This window comes from Erpetoichthys calabaricus, chromosome 4 (assembly GCF_900747795.2).
Source record: "Erpetoichthys calabaricus chromosome 4, fErpCal1.3, whole genome shotgun sequence".
In the NCBI taxonomy this organism is placed as follows: domain Eukaryota; kingdom Metazoa; phylum Chordata; class Cladistia; order Polypteriformes; family Polypteridae; genus Erpetoichthys; species Erpetoichthys calabaricus.
In genome coordinates, this window is record NC_041397.2 from 277,246,166 (window position 1) to 277,271,492 (window position 25,327).

At 38.5% G+C, this 25,327-nt stretch overlaps 1 protein-coding gene across 5 annotated transcripts in view; it reads left to right on the top strand.

Annotated features, from left to right (window-relative positions):
• Positions 1-25,327, top strand: part of ofd1 (OFD1 centriole and centriolar satellite protein) — a 151,520-nt gene that overhangs the window by 51,276 nt on the left and 74,917 nt on the right. For all 5 annotated transcript variants that reach the window (XM_028800841.2, XM_028800839.2, XM_051927213.1 and 2 more), the window contains 3 exons: positions 19,348-19,421; positions 22,720-22,811; positions 23,852-24,041. In XM_028800841.2, coding sequence (XP_028656674.1) covers positions 19,348-19,421; positions 22,720-22,811; positions 23,852-24,041 — 356 coding nt within the window. The remainder of the gene's footprint in view (positions 1-19,347; positions 19,422-22,719; positions 22,812-23,851; positions 24,042-25,327) is intronic.

The following is a 25,327-nucleotide window of genomic DNA, read 5'->3' on the forward strand; positions in this document are numbered from 1 at the left end:
GTGTGTGTGTGTGTGTGTGTGTGTGTGTATGTGTGTGTGTGTATATGTATATATATATATATATATATATATATATATATATATATATATATATATATATATATATATATATATATATATAATATACTAGACATTAAGCCCGTTACAATAATGGGTGCTAGAACAGTAGTGTAAAATAATAATAAAAATAAAATAGAAATGTAACTTTGTAACATTGTAATACACAATATCTGAAGAAGATATTTAGGAAAAAAATTTATTTTTTTACCTCATGAAATTTTTCTATAAAATTTCATTATAGACAACATTTCTTGTAAATATTCTGTCTGAGTTTGGCAACAGTTTGCCTTGTTCAGGACCATCTACAGCCTTGACAACAACATCTTGAAAACTTCTAACTCTTGATAATGCAACATATAACTGACCGTAGCTGAATACTGGTTCTGGCAAGTAAATGCCAACTTTTTCTAAGGTTTGCCCCTGAGCTTTATTAATTGTTATGGCAAAGGCTAATGTAACTGGAAATTGTCGCCTTCTTAAGGTAAAGGGTAAATTAGTAGAGGATGGAGCCAAATCAATACGGGGAATAAAGACAATGTCCCCTTCAGCTGAACCTGTTATTACTTGAGCAATGATGAGGTTTCTTTTCAAGTCTTTAACAAAGAGGCGGGTTCCATTGCACAATCCTCTTTTAGTGTTTATATTCCTAAGGAGCATAATTATTGCTCCCTTTTTAAGGTTCAGTTTATGCCTCGGCATTCCTGTTGGAGTTAGCTCGTTACGAAACTCAATAGGATAGTTCTGCATATCTTCCTCAGTTGAGTCATCAAATGAGTTTGTGCTGAGGAATGTCACAGTATCTCCTTCCAAAATGTTTAGGACCTCTTCATTTATGGTATTAACATCAGAGTTCTTTGGGCAAAGAATAGATTTTTTTGCTATCTTTGAGACTTCAGCAACAGGAATTCTTTCTCCAAATAAGTCTTTTGACGATATCTCCTGTTCATAAAATTTTTGAAGGGATTTCAATTATGTCTTCAGGCAAACCGTCAGTGTGTGGTGTATCACCATTGCCAACTTGGATCAACCAATTGCTGAATTCAGTGTCGACTGAATGGATATTGTTTTGTAAGGTTAAGTACTTGGAAGTTTTGCCACAGTTTATTATATTTTATACATGCTTCGACAATTTTTGTCCGGTCACCATGAGGAACCACGGGAAGTGTTTGCCGAAAATCTCCACCAAGTAAGAAAACTTTTCCTCCAAAGGTTTGTGGTTATCCATTATTTGTTTGAGCAATGTGTCGACCACTGCAAGAGCTATAGAGGGGGCCATAGTACACTCATCCCAAATGAGTACTGTAGATGATCTCATTTTCAGCATCAGCAGAATTGAGGCGCATATTTGATATTGAGTTCTCAAGTATTGGAATAGGTAATTTGAACTGAGAGTGGTATGTTCTTCCACCTTCAAGAAGATTGGCTGCTATACCTGTGGAGGCTACAGGGAGTGCAATGTTACCTTCTCCATGAACTGTGCTGAGAAGGGTTTTGTAAAGATAGGTTTTACCACTACCACCTGGACCATCCAAGAAAAAACAACGGTGGCAAAGGTTGTCATTTTTGCTTGCAGACAATATTTTTTGTAAAGCTGATTTTTGTTCTCTGTTTAATGTTTTCTCCATTTGTTCAGCTGTGTGTTTTTGACATTCCTTGTCATACATATTCGAAAGTAGATCAGTATTTGGCATTGTGTAAGGAAATCCAAAATCTTCACAGGTTTTGCCATGTAGTAGCAGAATGTTGGATATTTCTTTAAGTGCGATGTTACGACATATTGTGCAATCATCATTGTGTTGTTTATGTTTGTGAACTAAATCCTCAATGAGGTATTGCTCATATTTTAGGAAAAGGTCATTCATATTTTGTAATGATGCAAAAACGCAGATATATGCAAATAATTCCCTAACTTGTTTAGGCATTGTGAATTGGACAGCATCTTCCATAGTGTTTTCCTACACTTGATCATCGTTAATAAGTCCTTTAGCTTTTGCACCCCCTCGGAAAGTGGGATAGACATTTCCATGTACTGTCCTCAGATCTTCAAAGGATACTGCACCCGGAACATGCAGCAATAGTAGACGCAGACAGTAGCGCTCTGTATCTGATGTAAAATTGACAGAATACATTCGTCCAATAACTTTTTCTGCACCACGTTGACGTAATTTCCAACTACAATTTTCAGAGTCAAACACATAGTGCAAAGGGATGTCAGAATATAATATGTTCTTTGCTTCGTCATTTTGTTGATTTAATTTGAACCAAGCTGTCAATTGAGTATCACGGTTTGAAGCTCTCTGTACTGCTGTGGTAATGTCATTTGGGTTGAAAAACACTAATTGTTCTTCAGGCAGATGCAATGGTAATCTATGGATGGTATGTGATTGATAATGCATTTCAAACCTATTCAAATGCCATGCTGCCTCTGGAGCGCTGACATACCTTGAATTAATAAAGGTCTTAATTTCATCGTGATTCAAAGTACCTTGTTCTTGAATGACAACATTAGCACAATCATGACCTTTGTACACATATTTAAAAAGGTATTTGACACTTTTCACGGATGCGCAAACTTCAACATTAATGTGGCAATTGTACTTCAAGGCTAGGTAAGGATTATATGGTACAACCCAACTGTTATCAATTTTCTTTCCGTTAAGAATTATACTTTGGCCTGTATTTATTCTCTTGTACTTTGGATAGCCATTGCTGTTAGCAATAGTTTTTATTTGGAATTCCTTTGGGAAATCCTTAGAGCATTTGTCATTTGTCATACATGAAGAATTAGGATTGAGTGCTCCACATGGTCCATGAATCAAATGTTTTGTTACAATTGCATGTAAGCGAGGAGTGATTTCTATATTACGGATTTCAGCAGAGACAATTTTATCTTTCAGTTCTTCGTTTTTTGGTTTACAGCTTTCTTTAAGAATGAGAAGTATGTGAGCATGTGGTAAACCTCTCTCTTGAAATTCTATCACGTAGACCATTGCTTTTAGGACTCCAAAAATATGTTTTTTACAGATATCATCGATTAGAGCTTTCAGTTTTAGGTGAAATACTCTTGCAACCAAATGTGGTTGTCCATCAACAGTTTGACGATGTTGTAGGTTATGTACAATCTCTTCCCATTTGGGATTGCATGTCATTGTAATAAAAAGATCAGGTTTTCCATATTTTCTGACAATTGCCATAGCATCTTGATCATTTTGTAGCATGTTTCTGGGGCTACCTGCAAATGAAGAAGGCAAAATATACATTTTTCCAGGACTCAGGCCTGCTTCATTGGCTTCATTAAGTAAATGATCCATTAATCCCGAGTATTTTTCAACGCGCAATTTAGGCTGATTTTGACGTATATGATTGAGTCTGTTGGCTTCTGTTTTTACATATGCATCAACTATATATTGCTGTGTAAAGCGGCCAGCATTTAAGAAGGGGTTAAAATCCTCTCTGATGGAAAGACGGTAACCGTAGTATTGCATTTGAGTGACTCTAAATCTAGGATTGCGTGACTGGTTTGCTAAAGTTAATAAAGCTTGTGGGCTCTTTTGCAAAGGTATGTCAATTCCCCAGCTTTGATCCCCATAGGGGAATAACAATGGGTAAACCATGGGTTCCAAATTAGGATCAAGGACATTAATTCACCTTTGCCCTATGCCTATTTTGGATGTCCCCTTTCAGAGGGTGGGATTAGATATTGTACGCCCTTTGCCTAAGACTAAAAATGGTTACCAATATATGCTGGTGTTAGTTGACTATGCAACGCGATATCCAGAAGTAGCTGCTTTGAAAAAGGCCAACTCCTCCGCAGTAGCCAAAGCTCTGTGCGTGATTTTTACTTGTATTGGCACTCCTAGGGAAATTTTGACTGACCATGGCACACCTTTTACTTATCATGTGATGAAACAATTGTGTAATAGATTCGCTATTAAGAAATTGGGCACCACCGTTTACCATCCACAGACTGATGGTTTGACTGAACGGTTTAACAAAACCTTAAAACAAATGATCAGAAGAGTTGCTCATAATGATCCCACAACTTGGGACACCGTCCTGCCTTTTGTTATGTTATGTAGGTGCTGGAATCGCCGCAAGCATCCACTGGTTTGAGTCCATTCGAGCTGTTATTTGGCAGGCGCCCAAGAGGCATCCTAGATGTTGTACGAGAAGAATGGATAGGACATGAAACAACATCTCTCGGGGAGAGTTTTGCAGAGCGAGTAGTTTCCTTACAAGATAGAATTTCTAGACTTTCTTCTATTGCTGTGGAGCATCAACAATGAGAACAGGAAACACAAAAACGTCTTTATGATAGATGCAGTCAGCTTCGCGAATTCAAACCCGGCGATTGTGTTTTAGTACTGGTACCGTCTGACCTGCACAAATTCCTAGCTAAATGGCAGGGCCCGGCAGTTATCGAGGAGTGTATGGGACCAGTAAATTACAAGGTTAGAATACCAGGCCGGCGAAAACCATTCCAAATTTTACACATTAATCTCTTAAAGAAATGGCACGACCGACAAGGGGTTTACACTTCCTTGGCTGCTGTTCCTCAGACTGATGTTGTCATTGGTAACGATTTGACTGGTTCACAAAAGACAGAATTATTAACCTTGATAGAACAGAACACTGATGTTTTTTCAGACTTGCCAGGCGTCACTAGTTTAGCAGAACATAAAATCACCACTGAACCCGGTGTTTGGGTACAGATGCGGCCGTTTCGAATCCTGGAAGCATGAAGAAATATTGTGCGTGAAGAAGTCAAGAAGATGCTGGAGGTAGGTGTAATTCGAGAAAGTAAAAGTGACTGGTGTAGTCCGGTCGTGTTAGTTTCTAAGCAAGACGGTTCGGTTCGCTTCTGTATCGATTTTAGGCGCTTGAATAAGGTTTCTAAATTTGATGCTTACCCAATGCCCCGAGTAGACGAGCTGTTGGAAAAACTGGGTCAGGCGACTTATATCTCCACGCTAGATCTCACCAAGGGTTATTGGCAGGTGCCTCTAGAGGCTGACAGTTGTGAGAAAACAGCATTTGCGACTCCTGATGGACTTTATGAATTTACAAGACTCCCGTTTGGTCTTCATGGGGCCCCTCTAACGTTTCAGCGAATGATGGATCAGATACTGCGTCCACATTGTGAATATTCTGGGGCATATCTTGATGATGTAGTGATTTTCAGCAATGATTGGCATTCGCATTTAGAACGTCTCCAGGCTGTCCTTGATAGCCTGAAACAAGCTGGATTGACTGCTAACCCTAAGAAATGTAAACTAGGTATGTCTGAGACTCATTATCTAGGTTACTCCATGGGCAGAGGTTTACTTTGTCCACAATTAAGGAAAATAGAGGAGGTGCTCGCTTACCCACATCCTAAAACGCAGAAACAGGTGCGCGCTTTTCTGGGGCTAGCTGGTTACTACAGAAGATTCATCCCTGACTTTGCAAATAGGGCTGCTCCTCTCAGAGCTTACTAAAGGAAGAAAAAGCAGCCCTATTGTATGGACAGAACCTTGCGAACGCTCCTTTTCGGATTTAAAAACCGCTCTGTCTTCTTATCCAGTGTTGCGAAATCCCGATTTCTCTAAAGATTTTATACTACAGACGGACGCAAGTGCATTCGGAGTAGGCGCAGTCCTATCCCAGGTTTTTGATGGGGAAGAACACCCTATCACATACTTGAGTAGGAAATTACTCCCCAGAGAATGCAATTATTCAACTATTGAGAAAGAATGTTTGGCGAGTAAATGGGCTATAGAAGCACTACGTTATTACTTATGGGGACGAAATTTCACATTAGTAACTGATCATGCTCCACTTCAATGGCTATACTGTCAAAAGGATACAAACTCCCGTCTCATGAGATGGTTCTTGGGATTACAATCTTACAGTTTTGTAGTCAGGCATCGACCTGGCTCTGAGCATATTAATGCTGATGTCCTGTCATGTCTGTTTGAATCTGGTCTGGAAGATCGCTTGATTCACAGAAACGTGAATAAAGCTGAGGGAGGGGGTGTGAGCTGCGAAGCTGATTTTACCCCTAGAGAATACAGACGCCCCTAGAAAAACCCCTAAGAAACATGGACAGACTACCTTCACATTCCTCCTTTCCTTTCTGGCTGGCTCTTTTGTGTAATATGCCTCTCGCGCGGTGCTCCGCCTTCTTAAAAAGCCTGCACGGGCTTCTTTCAGTTTGTTAAATTGATTGCTTGCTTCTCCTTCTCTCTCTCTCTCTCAGACATTCTCTGCTCCTGGCAGAACTGTCATCTCTGACTTGTCATGGAGCACGTTTAAACTTTTGAAAAGAGAGGCTTTGAATAAAGTTCCCTTTTTTCTACAACCTCCTGTGTCTCTGTGCAAATCTGTGACCCAAGCGTGACAATATAATATATATACAGTAATATATATATATATATATATATATATATATATATATATATATATACAGTAATCCCTCCTCCATCGCGGGGGTTGCGTTCCAGAGCCACCCGCGAAATAAGAAAATCCGCGAAGTAGAAACCATATGTTTATATGGTTATTTTTATATTGTCATGCTTGGGTCACAGATTTGCGCAGAAACACAGGAGGTTGTAGAGAGACAGGAACGTTATTCAAACACTGCAAACAAACATTTGTCTCTTTTTCAAAAGTTTAAACTGTGCTCCATGACAAGACAGAGATGACATTTCCGTCTCACAATTAAAAGAATGCAAACATATTTTCCTCTTCAAAGGAGTGCGTGTCAGGAGCAGTGACTGTCAGAAAGACAGAGGAAAGCAAACAAATCAATAGGGCTGTTTGCTTTTAAGTATGCGAAGCACCGCGGCACAAAGCTGTTGAAGGCGGCAGCTCACACCCCCTCCGTCAGGAGCAGGAAGAGAGAGAGAGAGAGAGACAGAGTTTGTTTTTCAATCAAAAATCAATACGTGCCCTTCGAGCTTTTAAGTATGCGAAGCACCGTGCAGCATGTCATTTGAGGAAACAGCTGCACAAAAGATAGCAACGTGAAGATAATCTTTCAGCATTTTTAGACGAGCGTCCTTATCATCTAGGTGTGCGAACAGCCCCCCTGCTCAATCCCCCTACGTCAGGATCAGAGAAAGTCAGCGCAAGAGAGACAGAAAAGTAAGCCAGGTAGCTTCTCAGCCATCTGCCAATAGCGTCCTTTGTATGAAATCAACTGGGCAAACCAACTGAGGAAGCATGTACCAGAAATTAAAAGACCCATTGTCCGCAGAAATCCGCGAACCAGCAAAAAATCTGCGATATATCTTTAAATATGCTTACATATAAAATCCGCGATAGAGTGAAGCCGCGAAAGGCAAAGCGCGATATAGCGAGGGATTACTGTGTGTGTGTATATATATATATATATATATATATATATATATAATACTGTATATATATGTGTGTGTGTGTGTGTGTGTGTGTGTGTGTGTATAATATATACAGTGCATCCGGAAAGTATTCACACTTTTTCCACATTTTGTTATATTACAGCCTTATTCCAAAATGGATTAAATTCATTTTTTTCCTCGGAATTCTGCACGCAACACCCCATAATGACAACGTGAAAAAAGTTTACTTGAGGTTTTTGCAGAGTTATTAAAAATAAAAAAATTGAGAAATCTCATGGAGTGGTTCCTCTTCAATGTTTGAAGAATCGGTGTTCTAAGCTTACAGATGGCTTCACGTCTATTACATAGCTGATTGTGTGGCGATTGGGTTTTTGGAGAAAGAAAAGTAAGGACAGGAATTGGAGGTTAGTACGTTTGAAAGAGACAGTACTGCTGTGATAAATTATTTCATTGAAGGTCGCGCATGGCGCAGCAAGCCTCTTGTGTGAGACATGAACAAGCACTGCGCCACCGTGTTCCCATGTTTAATAACATGCTTTAACTCCTATCATCATTAAAAAGATATCACGTATACATCTCAGTATTTTAATTATTCAGAGAGCTGTAATTTCACGAATGTAATGGATTATGTGTCCTGTCGGAGAAAGAGAAAGCCCGTTTAAAAAGCAGGTAATGATTCACACACATAGAGCACATAGAAGATCAAATACAGAACAAAGCATTTAACATGCCACTTTAGTTACAATGGGATTTGAGTAACTAGTAAATTAAACGATTTTAAGATGAAGTTTATGATGTTCTACTTTAATGACAAAATAAACTACGTGATTAAAGTGGAAATTTCGAGATTAAAGTTGACATTTCGTGCTTTTTTCCCCACTGTGTGCCTATTTTTTTTGTCTGTACCCTAATAAGCTTTCATATGACACTCAGACGGTGGGCTACGACTTGCCTTTTCACAGCGACTTTTATATGTGATTTTTTTTTTTTTATTTCGGGCACTGTGCGACTTTGCGAACTTGAGCCTTCGAGTTTCTTCAACACTCTGTCACTCGATCAACTTCCTTTTGTTGATTATACCACTGTTTAAACCAACAAATAGTACATTTTTCCTTTGCCACCACTTGGTATTCGCAGAAATTCTTATATTTTCTCCCGTGCTTTTCCCATTGTCTTTTCACAGAAGGCGATTTATATTGATTTGCATATTCAAAGAGGCGTAATTCTGGGAGGAGTTGGGGCGGGACAGAAGGCGCGTGCACGTGCGTTACTTTTCACGCTGATCGGGATTTATGTAGTGGAAGAACGTGAAAGTTTGCGTACGTACAGATTCCTGCATCTGGATTTTTCTGTGCGTACGCACATTCCCGCTTTTGTGCTTACGCCATGTTATAGTGTGAGTTCTACGCACGCCGTTATACATGAGGCCCCAGGTTACGGACATCCGACCTACGACTTACGAACGAGGATGCAGCTGCAACGCATGCACCTCAGTAACTGCCGCTCCGTCATCTTCGGCCTGGGGATGCTGCAAGCGGTGGCTGGAGCGGGGCGATTTCACTGCTCACGCAGTGTAGTGTCACTTGGGCGGCTCCCGGAGGCAAGCGGTGACCTGTGGTCCATAGTCACCGGGGCCACAGCTATCGTTCGTGTGCAGGACGATGGTTCGCTGCCCGCCCACTATGCCACCGCAGCTACTGCTCCTGACTGGACGCAGGCTGGATGGAGTGGAGGGGGGTGTTTCACTGCCCGCCCAGCACACACAGCTGGTAATGCTGCAAGCGGTGACCAGGTTGTGGCTGAACAGGGCGGCGGGGGTAGCATTGTAGTGTGCCTCGGATGGCTGCCTGTTGAATTGGGTTTGGGCGATTCACTACCCATCTTTGGCCGCACCGTATTAGTTCTCGGTGGGCAGACACTGCAGAGAGCATACTGTAGTGGAGGTGACTGTGAGATAGGCTGGTGATGAACCACCCCCATTCATTCTCAATAGCAAGCCTGCTTGTACTGTTACGCACATAGCAGGAAGTTGTCTCTTGTCAGTACATCAGACGTGTTGACGGGTGCCTTCCTGCTGTGATAACATGTACAGTGCTGTGCAGAAGAGCTCATCTTAACCTTTTGTCTTCACCCTTCAAGAATGTCTCTGAAACACAAATCTGATGCAAGTGCTGGTGATACAGTAAAGAACAGAAAAACCATCACCATTGAAAATAAAGTAGAAATAATAAAAAGGTCAGAGAGAGGTGAAACTCCATCATTCATTGGCAGAGCACTTGGTTACAGTCGGTCAACAATAGCATTTATTAAAATAATGTACCTGTTCCGACTTACATACAAATTCAACTTAAATACAAACCTACAGTCCCTACCTCGTACGTAACCCAGGGACTGCCTGTATAGTATTTGATCTGGACCAAAGACAAATTGTTGAAATTATCATAGGAAATACAACAATATACAGAATTTAGATGCAAAGGCAGAAATTTCAAATGCAAAACACTGTATTTGGTTAAAAAAATAACTTTTTTTTAAGTGGATAATTCTCATTTTAGGTCATTCTTCTTTTTTATAATATTAATATTCATCATTATGTTGTGATATAGAGTACTGTATACTGTGTTTGGTGCTACCCTTATTTTCATTGCTACTTGATATTCTCATTTTGTGGCAATTGCAATTCTGATAGGCGTGTAAATTTAATATAGAACAAAATTTCTTATTTTTTCAAGTATTTTTTAAGTACCCATGGTACTAGTGAAAATAAGGCATTGTAAAACATGGCTGTTTTAATTTTTAACAAAGTATAGTGAAAAAAAGGCTATCTTGGGCTGCATACTCTAACTCAGCTAAATATTTTATTATTTCTTGATAATAATGAATGAATGACGTTTACTTCAATTTTAGGAAACTTCAGATACTGCCAATTAGCTTTTTCCTCTTGACATTTTAATTTGTATAGTGAGCAACTGTGTATTAAGAAAGCAGGCAAGCACTTATGTGCATTGTCATTGTACTCACATTTAGCTTAAATAGACATTTTTTCCCTTTGATATTATAAAATACTTTCTCCTTTTTGTTGTATGGATTTATTTTTAAGCCGATTTCTTGACACATTATTAATAACTGGAAATTCAGGTGCAATGAAAAATTAAAACAATGTGCTGCTACTATTGAGGATTCTATATGAGATCAGAAAAAAATATATTTTGACTTTATTTTAGTAATTTGCACAGTTTGATTTTCTGTATTTTGCCAAACAAATACCAGGAATACTGCTGGGAAGGAGCTCAGTTTAATTGAAGTTGGAGAAAGGTTTGTGGCAGGTAAAAAACCAAAAGAGCAGTGGGGCCAAGTGGCATATCAGGTTGGCTTTTATAGTCCTTCTAAGTAGCTCTCTCCAGATTTTTATTTGCTTTTTAACTGGTTTCTGACCTGTGGTATTGTACCTGCACTGTGGAAAGCGTCAGTCATTACCACCACAGGTTCTAAGGTCTCCAGGCCGCCAAGCAGTCTGAATGAAACAGACTGACTATAGACCTGTGGCACTCCCCTCCATTCTGGTGAAATGCTTTGAATGCTTGATTAAAAGCATTTTAATGACCGAGATAGTCATTTCGGTTTGCTTACTGTGCAAACAAAAAAATATACAGTAAGATAACAAGCAAATCTACTTGCTTATTGTACATGTACAGTGTACAATATGTGTAAAATAAGTATCAGTTCTTGTTTTAGCTACACTTTATTAAAGAGCTTAATTGCCAATTATATGAATGATCTGTTGTGCTGTTTTTATTTTGAATAGCAAGATTCTATTACTTGTCATACAGTGCAGGGGATTAGTGGGGACATTAAGGCTTTCATCAAGTCTCATTAGGAGACGGTCTATACATACTTGTTCCACAAATATTTAACCATTTCCGGTAGCACTCCTTGCTGCTTCAATCATGCGTAGTTGTCAACTTTATCTTCAGCATGTATGCTGCCTATCAAAGGAGAGCAGACCAAAGGAAAGAACACAGTGCAAAAGAAATATGTGGCAGAATAATAGAAAATGGCCATGACATAAACTACTACAACCTGCATCTGGCCCACTTACCTCCTGGACTGAAGTCTGTGAAAAATTCCTCCATTTTTTTCTGCAATAAAATTAAGATGTAAATTATTCAACTAATATCAGTTCATCGTCCATTTATATCTTCCCCTGTCTTCCCTCTCCCTCCAGCTCTTTTTCTAAATTTTCACCAATCTGCATTTGTTAGTGACCTGCTTTGTAAGATGAGGCCTACTACCTGTGTATTGGACCCCATCCCCACCACACATCCTTCCTTCATGCCATAACCCTGACTGTCATGACAATAATAAATATATCCCTTGACATTGGCTTTGTGCCAGTCACGTTTAAAACCACTTCTTTAACCGCACTGTTAAAAAAAAGTCTGGTCTTGATGCTGACAGTAGGGAATCCATTCCCGGATGGGTTTATCCATTCCCAGGAATTCGGGAATCCCGCATTTCATTCCCGGGCTCCCGGGGATGACACAGTGCACGGGCATCTCACATGTGAATGGTTTTAGAATGACCGACACTTATTTTTACTAAAACTACTGCAATATGTTGACACAAATAAAAGACTAACCTTATCTACAAGCAGTTCATGCTGTCATATAAGTACATGTATCTTTAGTTGTGGTAATAAAAGCGTAGAAAGCATAACGTCCTCACAGGTGGCGCAGTGGTAGTGATGCTGCTTTTTAGTAAGGAGACTGTGGAAGACTGTGTGTTTGCTTCCCTGTTTCTCCCTGTGTGGCTAGCGCTTTGAGTACTGAGAAAAGCGCTATATAAATGTAATTTATTATTATTATTAACGTGTCCAGCGTGCGGTCGTACAGGCAAGAGCGCACCTTCGTGCAGAAGTACGCCAGCCGCTGAGAAAGCACGCTCTGCCTACACTGCAGTAGGTGGCACAATCATCAGATACTGATACACTTGTTCTAAACAATGCCCGTGCTTTTACTGATGCATCCAGTTTCTTGTCATCATTCTGTGATGGCAAGTTTCTTGGCACAGATAATGCGGATGCAACAGACTGACGCATTGCAATTTCAAGTTGCTGTTCAAAGCTGTTGTCTGATGAAGTGCAAGCTGCAGCAATGGCGCCACCTTAATTATTTTCAACTATAACTCTGTTATTTCTTGATCGATTTTTACACTTTTACATGCTATATATGCAAGCTTGGCCGTTCCCATTTTCCCGGGAATTACAGCAGTTTAATTCCCGGGAATGAAAAATGTCCGGGAATCCTGGGCTGAATGGATTCCTTAGCTGACAGTCTTAACAATTTTCGGCCTATTTCTCACTTACCATTTCTGGCAAAAGTTCTTGAGCGTGTTGTAGCCTTCCAACTCATCAATTACTTAGTTTCTAATAATTTGATGGAACCCTTTCAGTGTGGTTTCAAGGCACAGCTGTGGTTTGGGTAACTAATGATTTTCTTATAGCAGCAGACTGTGGACAAACCAGCACATTAATTCTGTTAGATCTTAGTGCAGCATTTCACACTCAGACATGACATTCTACTGTCCAGAATGGAGAGCATTCTGAGTATCTCTGGCACTGCCCTCCAGTGGTTCAAGTCCTATCTGACTGACAGGTAAGAGTTTGTTAGTCTTGGCAACAGCAGATCCAGCGCAACATCCGTCACACAAGCAGTTCCTTGGGGCTCTGTCCTCAGGCTTTTGCTCTTCTGTGTCTATGTGCTTCCCCTTGGCCATATTATTCGTAGCTATAGACTGGGTTAACATTTTTATGATACTGAACTCTATTCCAATGTTAAAAGTGAAACATCATCAAGGCTTTCTCAGCTCACAACTTGCCTGGATAGAACAGAACTCTTTAAAATTAAATTGCAACAAAAGTGAACTCCTGCAAATTGCCACTAAAGCACAACTTAAGAAAATGAGCTCCTTCTCAGTCACTCTTGATGGTAATCTCAACAGACCTCCTTCTGATGCAAGGAATCTTGGTATCATTTTTGAGTTCCTCCCTTTCTTATTCTGCTCACATAAACCACATTAAGAAACTTTCCTACTTTCAGCTCCATAATATATCCAGTGTTCGCTCATTCCTCTCCTTTACTAATGCTAAGAAACTTGTCCATGATTTTATTACATCCCACATCGATTATTGTAACTCCCTACTGGCAGGTGCTGCTTCTAATCTTTTATCACAGCTCAAGTTGATTCAAAACTCTGCTGTAAGAGACCTAAGATGGACCAGCATCAGTGAGCTCATAATACCCTCCCTGTGTCCTACAGAATTGAATATAAAATTCTATTATTATCCTACAAAGCTTTAAATGGCCTTGCACTGGACTACATCTGTGACCTTCCTTCTCCATTGCTAGGCTCCTGTTCGCCCACTACGGTCCTCTGATTCTGGCAATCTTGTTGTGCCCCACACTAACCCTTCTTTCAGTTTACCTCTGTAAAGACATAGGTACATAAATAAATAAAAAGCTTGTTTTTTGTTGCGACTTACATTTTTCTTCCTGATCTGTTAATGCGCTCGAAAGTGGCATATCTAAACGAAGGTATCTTGTAGAGTGAGCTCCCGGTCCGATTGCAACCAATATTTATAACTTCACCGCGCGTCGAACACAAAAGCGGTAACACTGTGCAGGTGGGTGGCACACTTCCGTTAAAAGGAGGCGGCGAACGGCCAAAGATTAATTCTACTAGATACTGAAGATTGATTCGCCACAGAGCAGCCGAACGAGACGCATCGAGTCCACCACCGCCAGCGACTACAATAATTGAAAGCGCCTATATCGCGCCACTACCGCTGTCGACAACACCAGGGAGAGACGACTCGAGCGCATTCATCACGCCCCTTTGCACGTTGAGACCCTGTCTCCGTAGCCTCAAATAGACTCGCTACAATATTTTGCTGAAAAACTTCGACGATCAAGGTAAGACAATGTTGTGCAGTAATCCCTTGCTATATCGCGCTTCGACTTTCGCGGCTTCACTCTATCGCGGATTTTATATGTAAGCATATTTAAATATATATCGCAGATTTTTCGCTGCTTCGCGGGATTCTGCGGACAATGGGCCTTTTTACTTCTGATACATGCTTCCTCAGTTGGTTTGCCCAGTTGATTTCATACAAGGGACACTATTGGCGGATGGCTGAGAAGCTACCCAATCAGAGCACGCAGTTAAGTTCCTGTGTGCTGATTGGCTCACTGCGTTAACCAGGAAGTCTCGTCTCGCTCATTCAGCATCAACGTGCTCCTGCTACTGCTTCAGGGGCCGTGCCCAAGCGCCAACGATTTCCGAAAAGGTAAAAGTTTTGGATATGTTGAAGGAAGGGAACAGCTACACTGCTGCAGGACGCCAATTATGGAATCAATGAGTCCACGATTCTTTTTTATTTAAAAAGGAGGAAAAGAATATAAGATCTATGGCCGCAATGTTCTTTAACCAGGGCGCAAAACGAGTTGTAAGTGGATGTAATAAGGCGATAGTCCAGATGGAATCTGCTTTAGGGATCTGGATTGAAGACTGCCAGAAGAAGAACAACTGCGGTGCTACACAGTCGCCTAGGTTCAGTAAAATGAAACTCATCGTTATCGGACAAGTCGCCGTGTCATTGTTGGTGAGTAACATAATTAATTTTCTGCGTACAGTACTTATTACGTGTACATAGTTTAGTATCACTGCACACACATTTTACTGTACAGTATACAATTTTTCTTGCATTGTACGTATTTATTGCTGGTGGCCTGCCTGTCGTAATGGCTGTAACATATGGGATATCGGAGATGCTCGATATCTTTAAAATAATATTTAGGTTTTACTGTATATAAACACTGCGGTGGGTTGGCACCCTGCCCGGGATTGGTTCCTGCCTTGTGCCCTGTGTTGGCTGGGATTGGCTCCAGCAGACCCCCGTGACCCTGTGTTCGGATTCAGCGGGTTGGAAAATGGATGGATGTATATAAACAGTGTGTTTACATACATAATTTCAATGAATCTTACCTAATATCTAAGAGAATACAAAGGGTTTATGCTGTATAATTGTGAGGGAAATGTTTATAAGAGTGTGGGTGAGTTTATAAGGGCTTAAAATATATAAAAAATAACCATATGAACATATGGTTTTTACTTCGCGGATTTTCACCTTTCGCAGGGGGTTCTGGAACGCAACCCCCCGATCGAGGAGGGATTACTGTATTATCACTTTGGTGGGCGGTGATACGTATGTGGTATCATGATTGCGCCGACTGTTGGTGTCCGGTGATACAACGTACTAATCACGTTTTCGTCAACCATTTTTGCTCCATAGCACACCTCAATCCTTATGCATATTTTCTTTTTTTTTTTTTTTGGAAATTCAGTTAAGACTATTAGAAAAATAATTTATTTACATCGCAATCTTTTTTTTTTTTTTGCATCGATCTACATTGAATTTTGAAAACGACTGATAAGACTGTATTTGGTAGGCGGGAGTAAAAGTTTTTGCACATAATTTCAGCCTGAGAAAAGATATCAGCGTTTGGATCAAAGCTTTTATATTGGAGACAGAAAGTAGAACAAAACAAGATAGCAGCCTTTTCAAAATTACCTTTGTTTTTGGAAGATTGTGAAAGTATTACATACGACAACATCAAGGATACAGTTATAAGGCATCTTACCAATCTCAAAGAGCGGTTCTCAACTTATTTTCCAGATATTGATTCACATACTGTCAGTTGGGTTATAGATCCCTTTAAGTGTGAAATTGCTGATGTACCAGAAAAACCTCAAGGATTGGCAGAGGCACTTCTCGAATTACGATGCAATAATGAGGCAATTTTGGAATTTAAAAACAAAGCAGATTTGTCTTATTTTTGGATGACAAAAGCTGCAAAGGCTTTCAATATTGCACATGAGGAGGCAGTCAAAAAGTTGCTAGCTTTTGCAACAACCTACCTTTGTGAGCAAGGGTTTTCTGCTTTGTTAAATATAAAAACAAAACACAGAAACAGATTGGAGCCCACAGACGATATTCAAATTGCTTTGACATCAAAATGCCCTAATTTTGATGTCATTGTTTCAAAAATGAAACAACACCATTTCACCAAGTGAATGTTGTCCTTTTATTTTTTCATTATTTATCCTTTTATTTTTATATTATATTTGAAAACAGATTCAATAAATAATTTGAATTTAAAAACGATTTTTTTCCTTTAAAATCATGGGGGTAACGGTGACTTAAATAAACAAATTTTGGGGTAATGGGTAAAAAGTTCCCCGACCCCTGGTTTAATGCCTTTGTATATTCTGTATCTATCTGTTTTAATGTTCTATTAAGGAAACATCTGTATCCTATGTTACATATACTTGCTGTTTCTTTATGAGACTCTGTGAAGCACCTTGAGCATGGGAAAGGTGATATATAAATAATTTATTATTATTATCCGTTCATTTTTGATAATTACGTTTGTTTAAGAGAAACAGCTGTTGCTGAAACTTGTTAATTGTTGAGGTCAAGGATTTTTCCACCATCATGTACTGGGTTGCAAGTTTTACCTGGCTTTAATTGTTTGATCTGTGATCTAATATCAACATTTATTTCAATAAATGATGCAACTACAATAGCTATTGCTTTGTTGATTAGCAATTTTCAGTTCTTAAATCTAGTGTGATAAAATCTGCAGTAGTAATCGGCAAGTTCATTTTCAAGGTAAGAGTATATGCTAAACAGTAATACAGTGTGTCTCTGGCTTCTTATAGCCAGTAATTGTTTGTTTTTAATCCCTGCCTGGCTTTTTTGCATCAGTATTTAAAATTTCTTATCCAGGAATCATCCAGGGTTTTCTCTGGAAAACTGTTATCTTGTTTAGCATAGCTGCATCTAAACATATATCCAGAAACAAGTGTTGAAATGTTTGTTTGTGTTTTGTTTCATCATTGACAGCATCTTCTTTGATACATTTAAAAACAACTAAGCATCCTGACAGCATCAGGCACAATGTAAGAACCAACTATAGATTGTACTGCAGTCTGTTTAATGCATGCTTATGCATCTGAAACTTGATCATTCAAAGCAAATTCGAGTCAGCAGACCGCTTAATACAAATATTTGTGATCTCTGGGAGTATAAACACACTATTACGTGCAAACGGCAAAATGATGACAACTGAGCTAGGACTTTAATTCAGATTCCTGAAGTTGTGCAGCCTGCCTCCACATATGCCCTTTTTCTGAAGTTTAATGTTCTCTGGGTGTACTTAAATGTTCTTTTTTTTTTTTTTTTTAGCTGAACAGAAAGCTATATACATTTGATCTGTTCTTTCTGTGCATAACTATTAGGATTGCATAACTGGAGCCTCCCAGAGATGTGTGACTGTAATTCTGTTGTGGGCAATGCTCACTATGTACGATGTCTAGACAAACTATGTCTGTTTCAGTAGAATAAAGACCGTTTTGTATATTTAAGGGCATTTTTTTCACTTCTGGTATGATAAATCCATGATTAAATGAGGCCAGACTTACTTAGAACTGGTGTCCTGTAGTGTTATAATGACTACTCAGCATGCTGTGTCTGAAGGGTTCTTTTATTGAGCTCACAGTTGTCAGATCAGAAAAGGAAAAGAAAAAATGACTTGCAGCAAAAAATTTAACAAAAAACACAGAACTAAATAATTTACAGTCTGTAAATTTGTTTTTTTTAATATGAAAAGAATGATTGTACGATTTCCCTAAAGCCCTTTTGCAGCATGATAAGCCATCAAGTATTTTTAGATGGTGAAGCCAGCAAGCAAGGCCATCAGTCAAGACCGATTAGCGACAAGCTGGCAACATCTAGTCACTAAGAAACAGCTTTATATCTGGCAAATGTTGATTGTGGTAGAGGCACAAGATATCAAATCACCCACCCCTCCAGTATTCCTTGATCTAGAAACGTTAAAAATGAGTATTTACTGTCGTCTTGTTGCTAAGCTGCAGACATTCACAAAAATACTGCTTGCTGCATCAAGCCAAGTCAGAAAAGCACTAAACAGTTTTCAGATCAAATAGCACAATAAAGCTACATAAAGAATAGCTTTTTCTGGCAAAGTTGGTAAGATTTTGAGTAGATACTGCTTTTGCAGTGCTTTCCCTGATCCAATTTATCAGCTTATCAATAATTTTATTTTTGCTTAATAAATACATGTGCATATATTAACTGTTACTTTTTAAAATTCTAATGTATTTCAACATTATTCAAGACTTTTTTTTAGTTGAAACTGAAAATGTTCATTATTATTAATAAAAATAATAATATATTTTATTTATATATCACCTTTCCAATGCTCAAAGTGCTTTTTACAGGCATTTGGACCATCCAAAACCTGCTTGCTCAGGGCAGGGTTGCTGACTCGTTGGCCAGTTACCAACTACCATCTTAGCCTGCATGTCTTTGGTAGGAGGATGCTCATGCAGACACTGGGAGAACATGCAAACTCCATGCAGGGAGCACCTGAGATGCTTACCCCAGTTTCCTTATTGCAAGGCAGCACCACTATCCATGTGCCCTGTGTGCCTCGATTAAGAACAGGAAGATTCATAAACTTATCTAATAGAAATATTAACTTGCTTAAAAGATATTGGCAGTTTGCATGGGTCTTTTTTTTCTTCTTCTTATGTTAAAGAAACATCTACAACTGAAGGCATTAATTTGGAAAAAGTTTTCATAGTTTTGAAATTAAAAATGGACAGCTGATTTTAGAAAAAAATACTTTAAGTAATGCAGGCATTCTAGTTGTAACTAAGTGAAATTATGGTAAAGGTCTAACTAATTGTTCGCATGTGTTTTTCATTACACGTTTTGTGATATTGGTGAAACTAGTTTGAATATCTGCAGTATTTAGTCCTTTTCTTCCCCTCATATGTTTTCTAGGTATCAACTGGAATTAAAAGAGGAATATTTGAAAAGGACTGAAAAAATTACTGAAGATGAAAAAAGAATTAAAGGTGTGTGGATTTTCTCATGACAACCCATTTTTCTTAAAATTGCCATACTTTCACAAGGTTGAGAAATCCCCAATCCCCTCTGGAGCTGCTGTGACTGCAGGGTTTTGTTTAAATGAAGGTCTTAATTTAATGCCAACACGCTCAACTTCATGTTTAGTCAGATGGCATGCTGTGATTTTTCTGTCTGCTATTTCAGAAATACCATAACAAATCAACTTTTGCTTCTCTTTGAAATTCAGAAGCATGCTTACTGTTGCCCCCTTTAATGGCAATAAAAAAATAGTTTTCTTCAGTTATTAGCTTGCCTTACAAGAGTTTTAATTTCTTTTATTTGTTGACCATGGCTGCATGTAATAACAAGACAACATGTAATCAGAGTATGTGTTACCATTTTAGCCAGTATATGTGCTTATTAATAAGGAGCTGCTTTTTAATAAAAGTAGATGGTTTGAAATCTAAGTAATTATAGACCTCATGTTGGTTGTTTTTTTTTTTTTTTTTTTTGGAGATGCATGGATTCTTTATTTTGCCGGGTATAATAATACACACCTGAACCCTATCCCTCCTAGCAGCTTTTTCTTCTTCAAATAGCGATGCCTGCCTTTTCTGTTTTCTGTCTCCTTGAATGAACTTTGGAATTAGCACATTGGGTGATCTATTTGATACTTCTGATTCCAAGTCATTGAGAAATCTTTCTCTTCTTTTTTTTCTTTTTTTCTGCAAATTCTTTTAGCACTTAGGGCCTATGGTGCCTATCTTACATTGTCTCTTTCAGGTCATTCTCATGTTTCCCACCTGCCAAGCTTCCTATTCTCTACTATAAAAGCTTCATTTTCTGTTACTCGAGTCATCCTATAAACTTCTTCCCTTCTTCTTTGTTGGCACATGATCTCGCATTATCCTCACTGCTGTATCATATACAGTCTTCACAACTAGTAGAGATTCTCTGAGAAATCATACTCCTCTTTTTACTCACTTTAATTAAATGAATAAAGTGTTTCCAATCCCTTGCAAACTATACTTAAATGGGTGTTTTCATTGATTCTTGCTGGCATTTTTGACTACTGAACTAAATTCTGCTAGTCCGTCCCCCAACTCTCATCTCTTTATTTTTTTCTTGTGCTTGTGGCATGTTCATGCACATGTCTGGCTTGGTCCTCCAGTTTTGACTTTCTGTTCTTTAATTTCTCATTCATTTTATTTGATGCTGTTTTTTTTATAATTTCCTCTTTGTTATATTATACTAGACTTATCTGGCCTTCCTTTCTTTTTGCAGCAAAATAGGTTTGTCTACTTGGTCTCATTTACTGCTAAATTATCCTTTACCTTCTGATGAAAAACCTATTAAATAGGTGGAACTGGCTGCTGTAATTCTATAATTTTGTTCACCTTGAATTATTATCTGCATCAAACATTTTATCAATAAACTGGAATTTAGCTGTTTTCCTGATGAAATCTTTTAATATTTAGAAGTCTTTGATGCAGTGGCTCCTTTTGTTGGTTGTGGTGGTGTGATGAGCTGAACCTTATCACTGTTCCTAGTGTGTGATACATAATTTGATATATTTTTTGTGAGGGTGTGGGTGACAAGTGCAGTTGAGGGAGTGTTATTTCTTATACTCATTCCTTGCTGTTATCTTTTTTTTTTTTTCTTTGATCATATAAATAAAATTTTGGTAGAAAAAAAACACATTAGTTATTTGTTAGCAAATGTCTTAATGTCAAGATAATGAATATGGAGTTGGTGTAAATATTGAGGCTCTTGTACTCTGTTAGCTCCAACTTTTCAAATAAAAAAAATATAAATGGTAGAAAGATGTAAAGTTACATTTACAGGCACTATGCGTTAAAGTTTATTGAATTGGAATGGAAAAATTGGAAGGGTGAAGGTTTAACTGCTGTATTTTCCTGAAAAGAAACCTGCAATACTCTTTATTTAAAACACTCCTAGATTATATTCATTCTTGAGGATGTTATCAACATCATTTATAATAGGTTTTGATATGAGTTGCTTTTGTTTTTCATTAATTTTTCTCTGTTAATTTTAATATCATTTATTCTGTTCTGAATTTGGGAGTTTTAAATTATTATGTAACCAGTAATGGCGCACTGCATGAAAACGTTCAGTGAATGCACTTGACTTGAGTATTCATAGTTTTTATGCTCTTTCTCTGTATATTTAGCATTCATTTGCTCAGAGGTTGATGCTCTTGCTGTTTCCTGAGCAGCTCTTCTTTTCTCTACCCTATCGGCCCACTTCTTCTCTTCTTTCATCGGCATCTTTTTCGCGTTAAAACTGATTAAGTCAGTGTTTGTGTTGCAATTACTTAGTATGTTTTCTTTAATTTTTCACTTAAGCAGGAACTTAGACTTCAATCTGCCTCAAGAATGATTAAAGATATGAAGAGGTAGGGGAGGTGACGGCGAAGGTGATAGGGATGAGAACTGTGCCTGTATGCACGCGCCACACGGCCGCCTTTGCTGGCTGCTGCCGAGAATTGATTCTACAATAAAATAAATTAAAAATAAAAAGAGGAATTACCTTGGAGGTCAAACATCACCCCGAAAGCGGATAGTAGACGTCATGTAGTATATGTGTACCAAATTTCAGATCAATAGGTCAAACGGTTTGCTTGCTACAGGTGATTTTAAAATCCTGGACAAACGAACAGCCACGGTAGCATATCCACTTTAATAAAATCCCTGTGTGCGTCCAGGTGTCCGTGTGTGTGTGTCTTCTTGTGAAGTGCGCATGCGCGGGGCACAGTGCGATGCGCGATATTACTGTCAGAGAAAGTTACAGGCGTTTTATGGAAATACAAACCAGTATTACTGCAAGAGGAAATTAAAGGTACACAATACAGTGACGCATATTACAGCCACATACACGCCAGTATTACTGTCTAGAGAAAATTAAAGGCATATTACCAACACGCACGCGCGTATTACCGCCAGAGAAAATTAAAGGTATATTACGGACGTACAAGCCAGCGGAAATACAAGACAGTATTACTGTCACAGAAAATTAAAGACACACAATACACAGCAGCAGCCCACGAAGAATGGTCAGCTCAGCAAGTATACATCAACTAAAGAAAGGCTGAAAGAAAGAAAAATACGACCAACAAAAAGAATGAGGTCAAAGTCCCTTGCCATTTAATATAGACTGTTCCTACTAATGTTTATGCACTACTGTTCTAGCGCCCGTTATTGTAATGGGCATAATGACTAGTATATATAAAGATAAATATTCCTACACATCGTGAAAAGGTGCTCATTGATTTTTTTTTTTAAATAGTGGAGACTACACGTTTAAAAGAGGAGTCTGCAGCACTCAATCAGAAGAAAGAAGACCATAAGCAAGCTTTATCTGAACTAAAGAAAGCAGAGGTTGGTGTTTCATATATTATTATTCGTTAACTGCACTGAAAATCTCTAAAGCAGAAATATAAAATTTGGCTATTAGTTTAAAAAAAGAATGTTTATGGATTGCACTTAATTTGTCCATGGGGAAAATTTGGCTTTTTACAGAAGCTCTTTAACACACCAGAATAAATAAAAAGGAAGACAAATTTAAAAAGAACAGCAACCTCCCTGACAAATTCATACCAGAATGACTAAAAGAACAAAAACATCTGTCTTGGCTAATCTTAAAAAAGAGGAGTCATAGTCACAGTGAGGCAGTGTTGTTTATAATGGCAATCAGTTTTGTTTTATTCTCTCTCTTATCACTACCACCAGCAGGTTGTGAGTGTATCCTGTAACTAACACTGCCTTTTTAAACTACTTATTAATTCAGTTGGCCTCTTTTGAAGTGATCTTACTAGCCTAGCATGCCACACTATAGAAAATCAAATTGGACTGTTTATGTTAGGGTAATCTTTTAGAGAGCAATAAAATCAAACTGGGCAAATACAAACATTACAGAAAAGCAAGTAGAGCAGTTGGGTGTCTTTGATTAACAATAAACATTAGGTTTTTATTGCAAAAGCAAGATGTTCATGTTTATTAAGTTTTCATCTGAATGTTAAAGTTTAAAAAAATGTCAAGAACCATATTATAAATAAAATTTCAAAGATGTACATTGTGATCCAACAGTTTGGCAATTTATGTTCTATCTAGAAAGATGAGCAGCAAAGGCTTGAAGGCAACTGAATACACCTAATGTGTTATATGCTAGGTGAACTTGACAACTGTGACTACAAGATCTGTAGATATGTTGTGAATATATTGTAATGAATTAAGTTTAACTGCAGTTATGAAACAAGTGCATTAGTTGAAGTCCTTTTAAATCAAACAAATTTACTGAATACTATTTTAAGATTTACTTTAAGATTGCTGTTTTTGGAAGAATGTATAATTTATGTTGTGGATTACTGTATTAACCATGAGTGTAATGATCATCTATTCCTTTTATTTTTTTTATAAAGATTGAATTGGATTTCGCTAATTCCCAGCTAGCTCTACTTACTCAGCAAAATGATCTGCTAAAGGAAAGACTTAACGAAACAACGGATTACCCACTCCTTAAAAGGGAAAACTTGGAACTACAGGCTCAAACAAAAATGCAAAAGAAGCACCTCGAAGAGGCCCAAGAGGAGATCTGTCACTTGAGAGAAGGTTATTCAGCAGTGTTTAATTTTTCTCATGTTTGTGTATGGATATATGTTTTATAAAAATGTTCTGTGCCTTTCAGTTTACAAGTTCAACATCATATTTAATGTAACCAAACATGTCATATACAGTACTGGTACTAAGGAATAAGAAGTACTTTTCAGTGTCAAGATCAAAGAGTTTACAAAGTTTTTGTCAGTTCTATGTATCTGTTTGCCATGTTTAGTTCCAGACACTATAATAAAAAACTGCTTCAGGAAGTACCTGGAAGGATAAATGACCTTTGCCTCATCTTCACCATATTGTAATAGTTGCTAACATATCCTCAATTTACACAAAGGATATACAGTGCATCTGGAAAGTATTCACAGCGCATCACTTTTTCCACATTTTGTTATGTTACAGCCTTATTCCAAAATGGATTAAATTCATTTTTTTCCTCAGAATTGTACACACAACACCCCATAATGACAACGTGAAAAAAGTTTACTTGAGATTTTTGTAAATTTATTAAAAATAAAAAAATTGAGAAAGCACATGTACATAAGTATTCACAGCCTTTGCCATGAAGCTCAAAATTGAGCTCAGGTGCATCCTGTTTCCCCTGATCATCCTTGAGATGTCTCTGCAGCTTAATTGGAGTCCACCTGTGGTAAATTCAGTTGATTGGACATGATTTGGAAAGGCACACACCTGTCTATATAAGGTCCCACAGTTGACCGTTCATGTCAGAGCACAAACCAAACATGAAGTCAAAGGAATTGTCTGTAGACCTTCGAGACAGGATTGTCTTGAGGCACAAATCTGGGGAAGGTTACAGAAAAATTTCTGCTGCTTTGAAGGTCCCAATGAGCACAGTGGCCACCATCATCCATAAGTGGAAGAAGTTCAAAAACCACCAGGACTCTTCCTAGAGCTGGCCAGCCATCTAAACTGAGTGATCGGGGGAGAAGGGCCTTAGTCAGGGAGGTGACCAAGAACCTGATGGTCACTCTGTTAGAGCTCCAGAGGTCCTCTGTGGAGAGAGGAGAACCTTCCAGAAGGACAACCATCTCTGCAGCAATCCACCAATCAGGCCTGTATGGTAGATTGGCCAGACGGAAGCCACTCCTTAGTAAAAGGCACATGGCAGCCCACCTGGAGTTTGCCAAAATGCACCTGAAGGATTCTCAGACCATGAGAAAGAAAATTCTCTGGTCTGATGAGACAAAGATTGAACTCTTTGGTGTGAATGCCAGGCATCACATTTGCAGGAAACCAGGCACCACTCATCCCCAGGACAATACCATCCC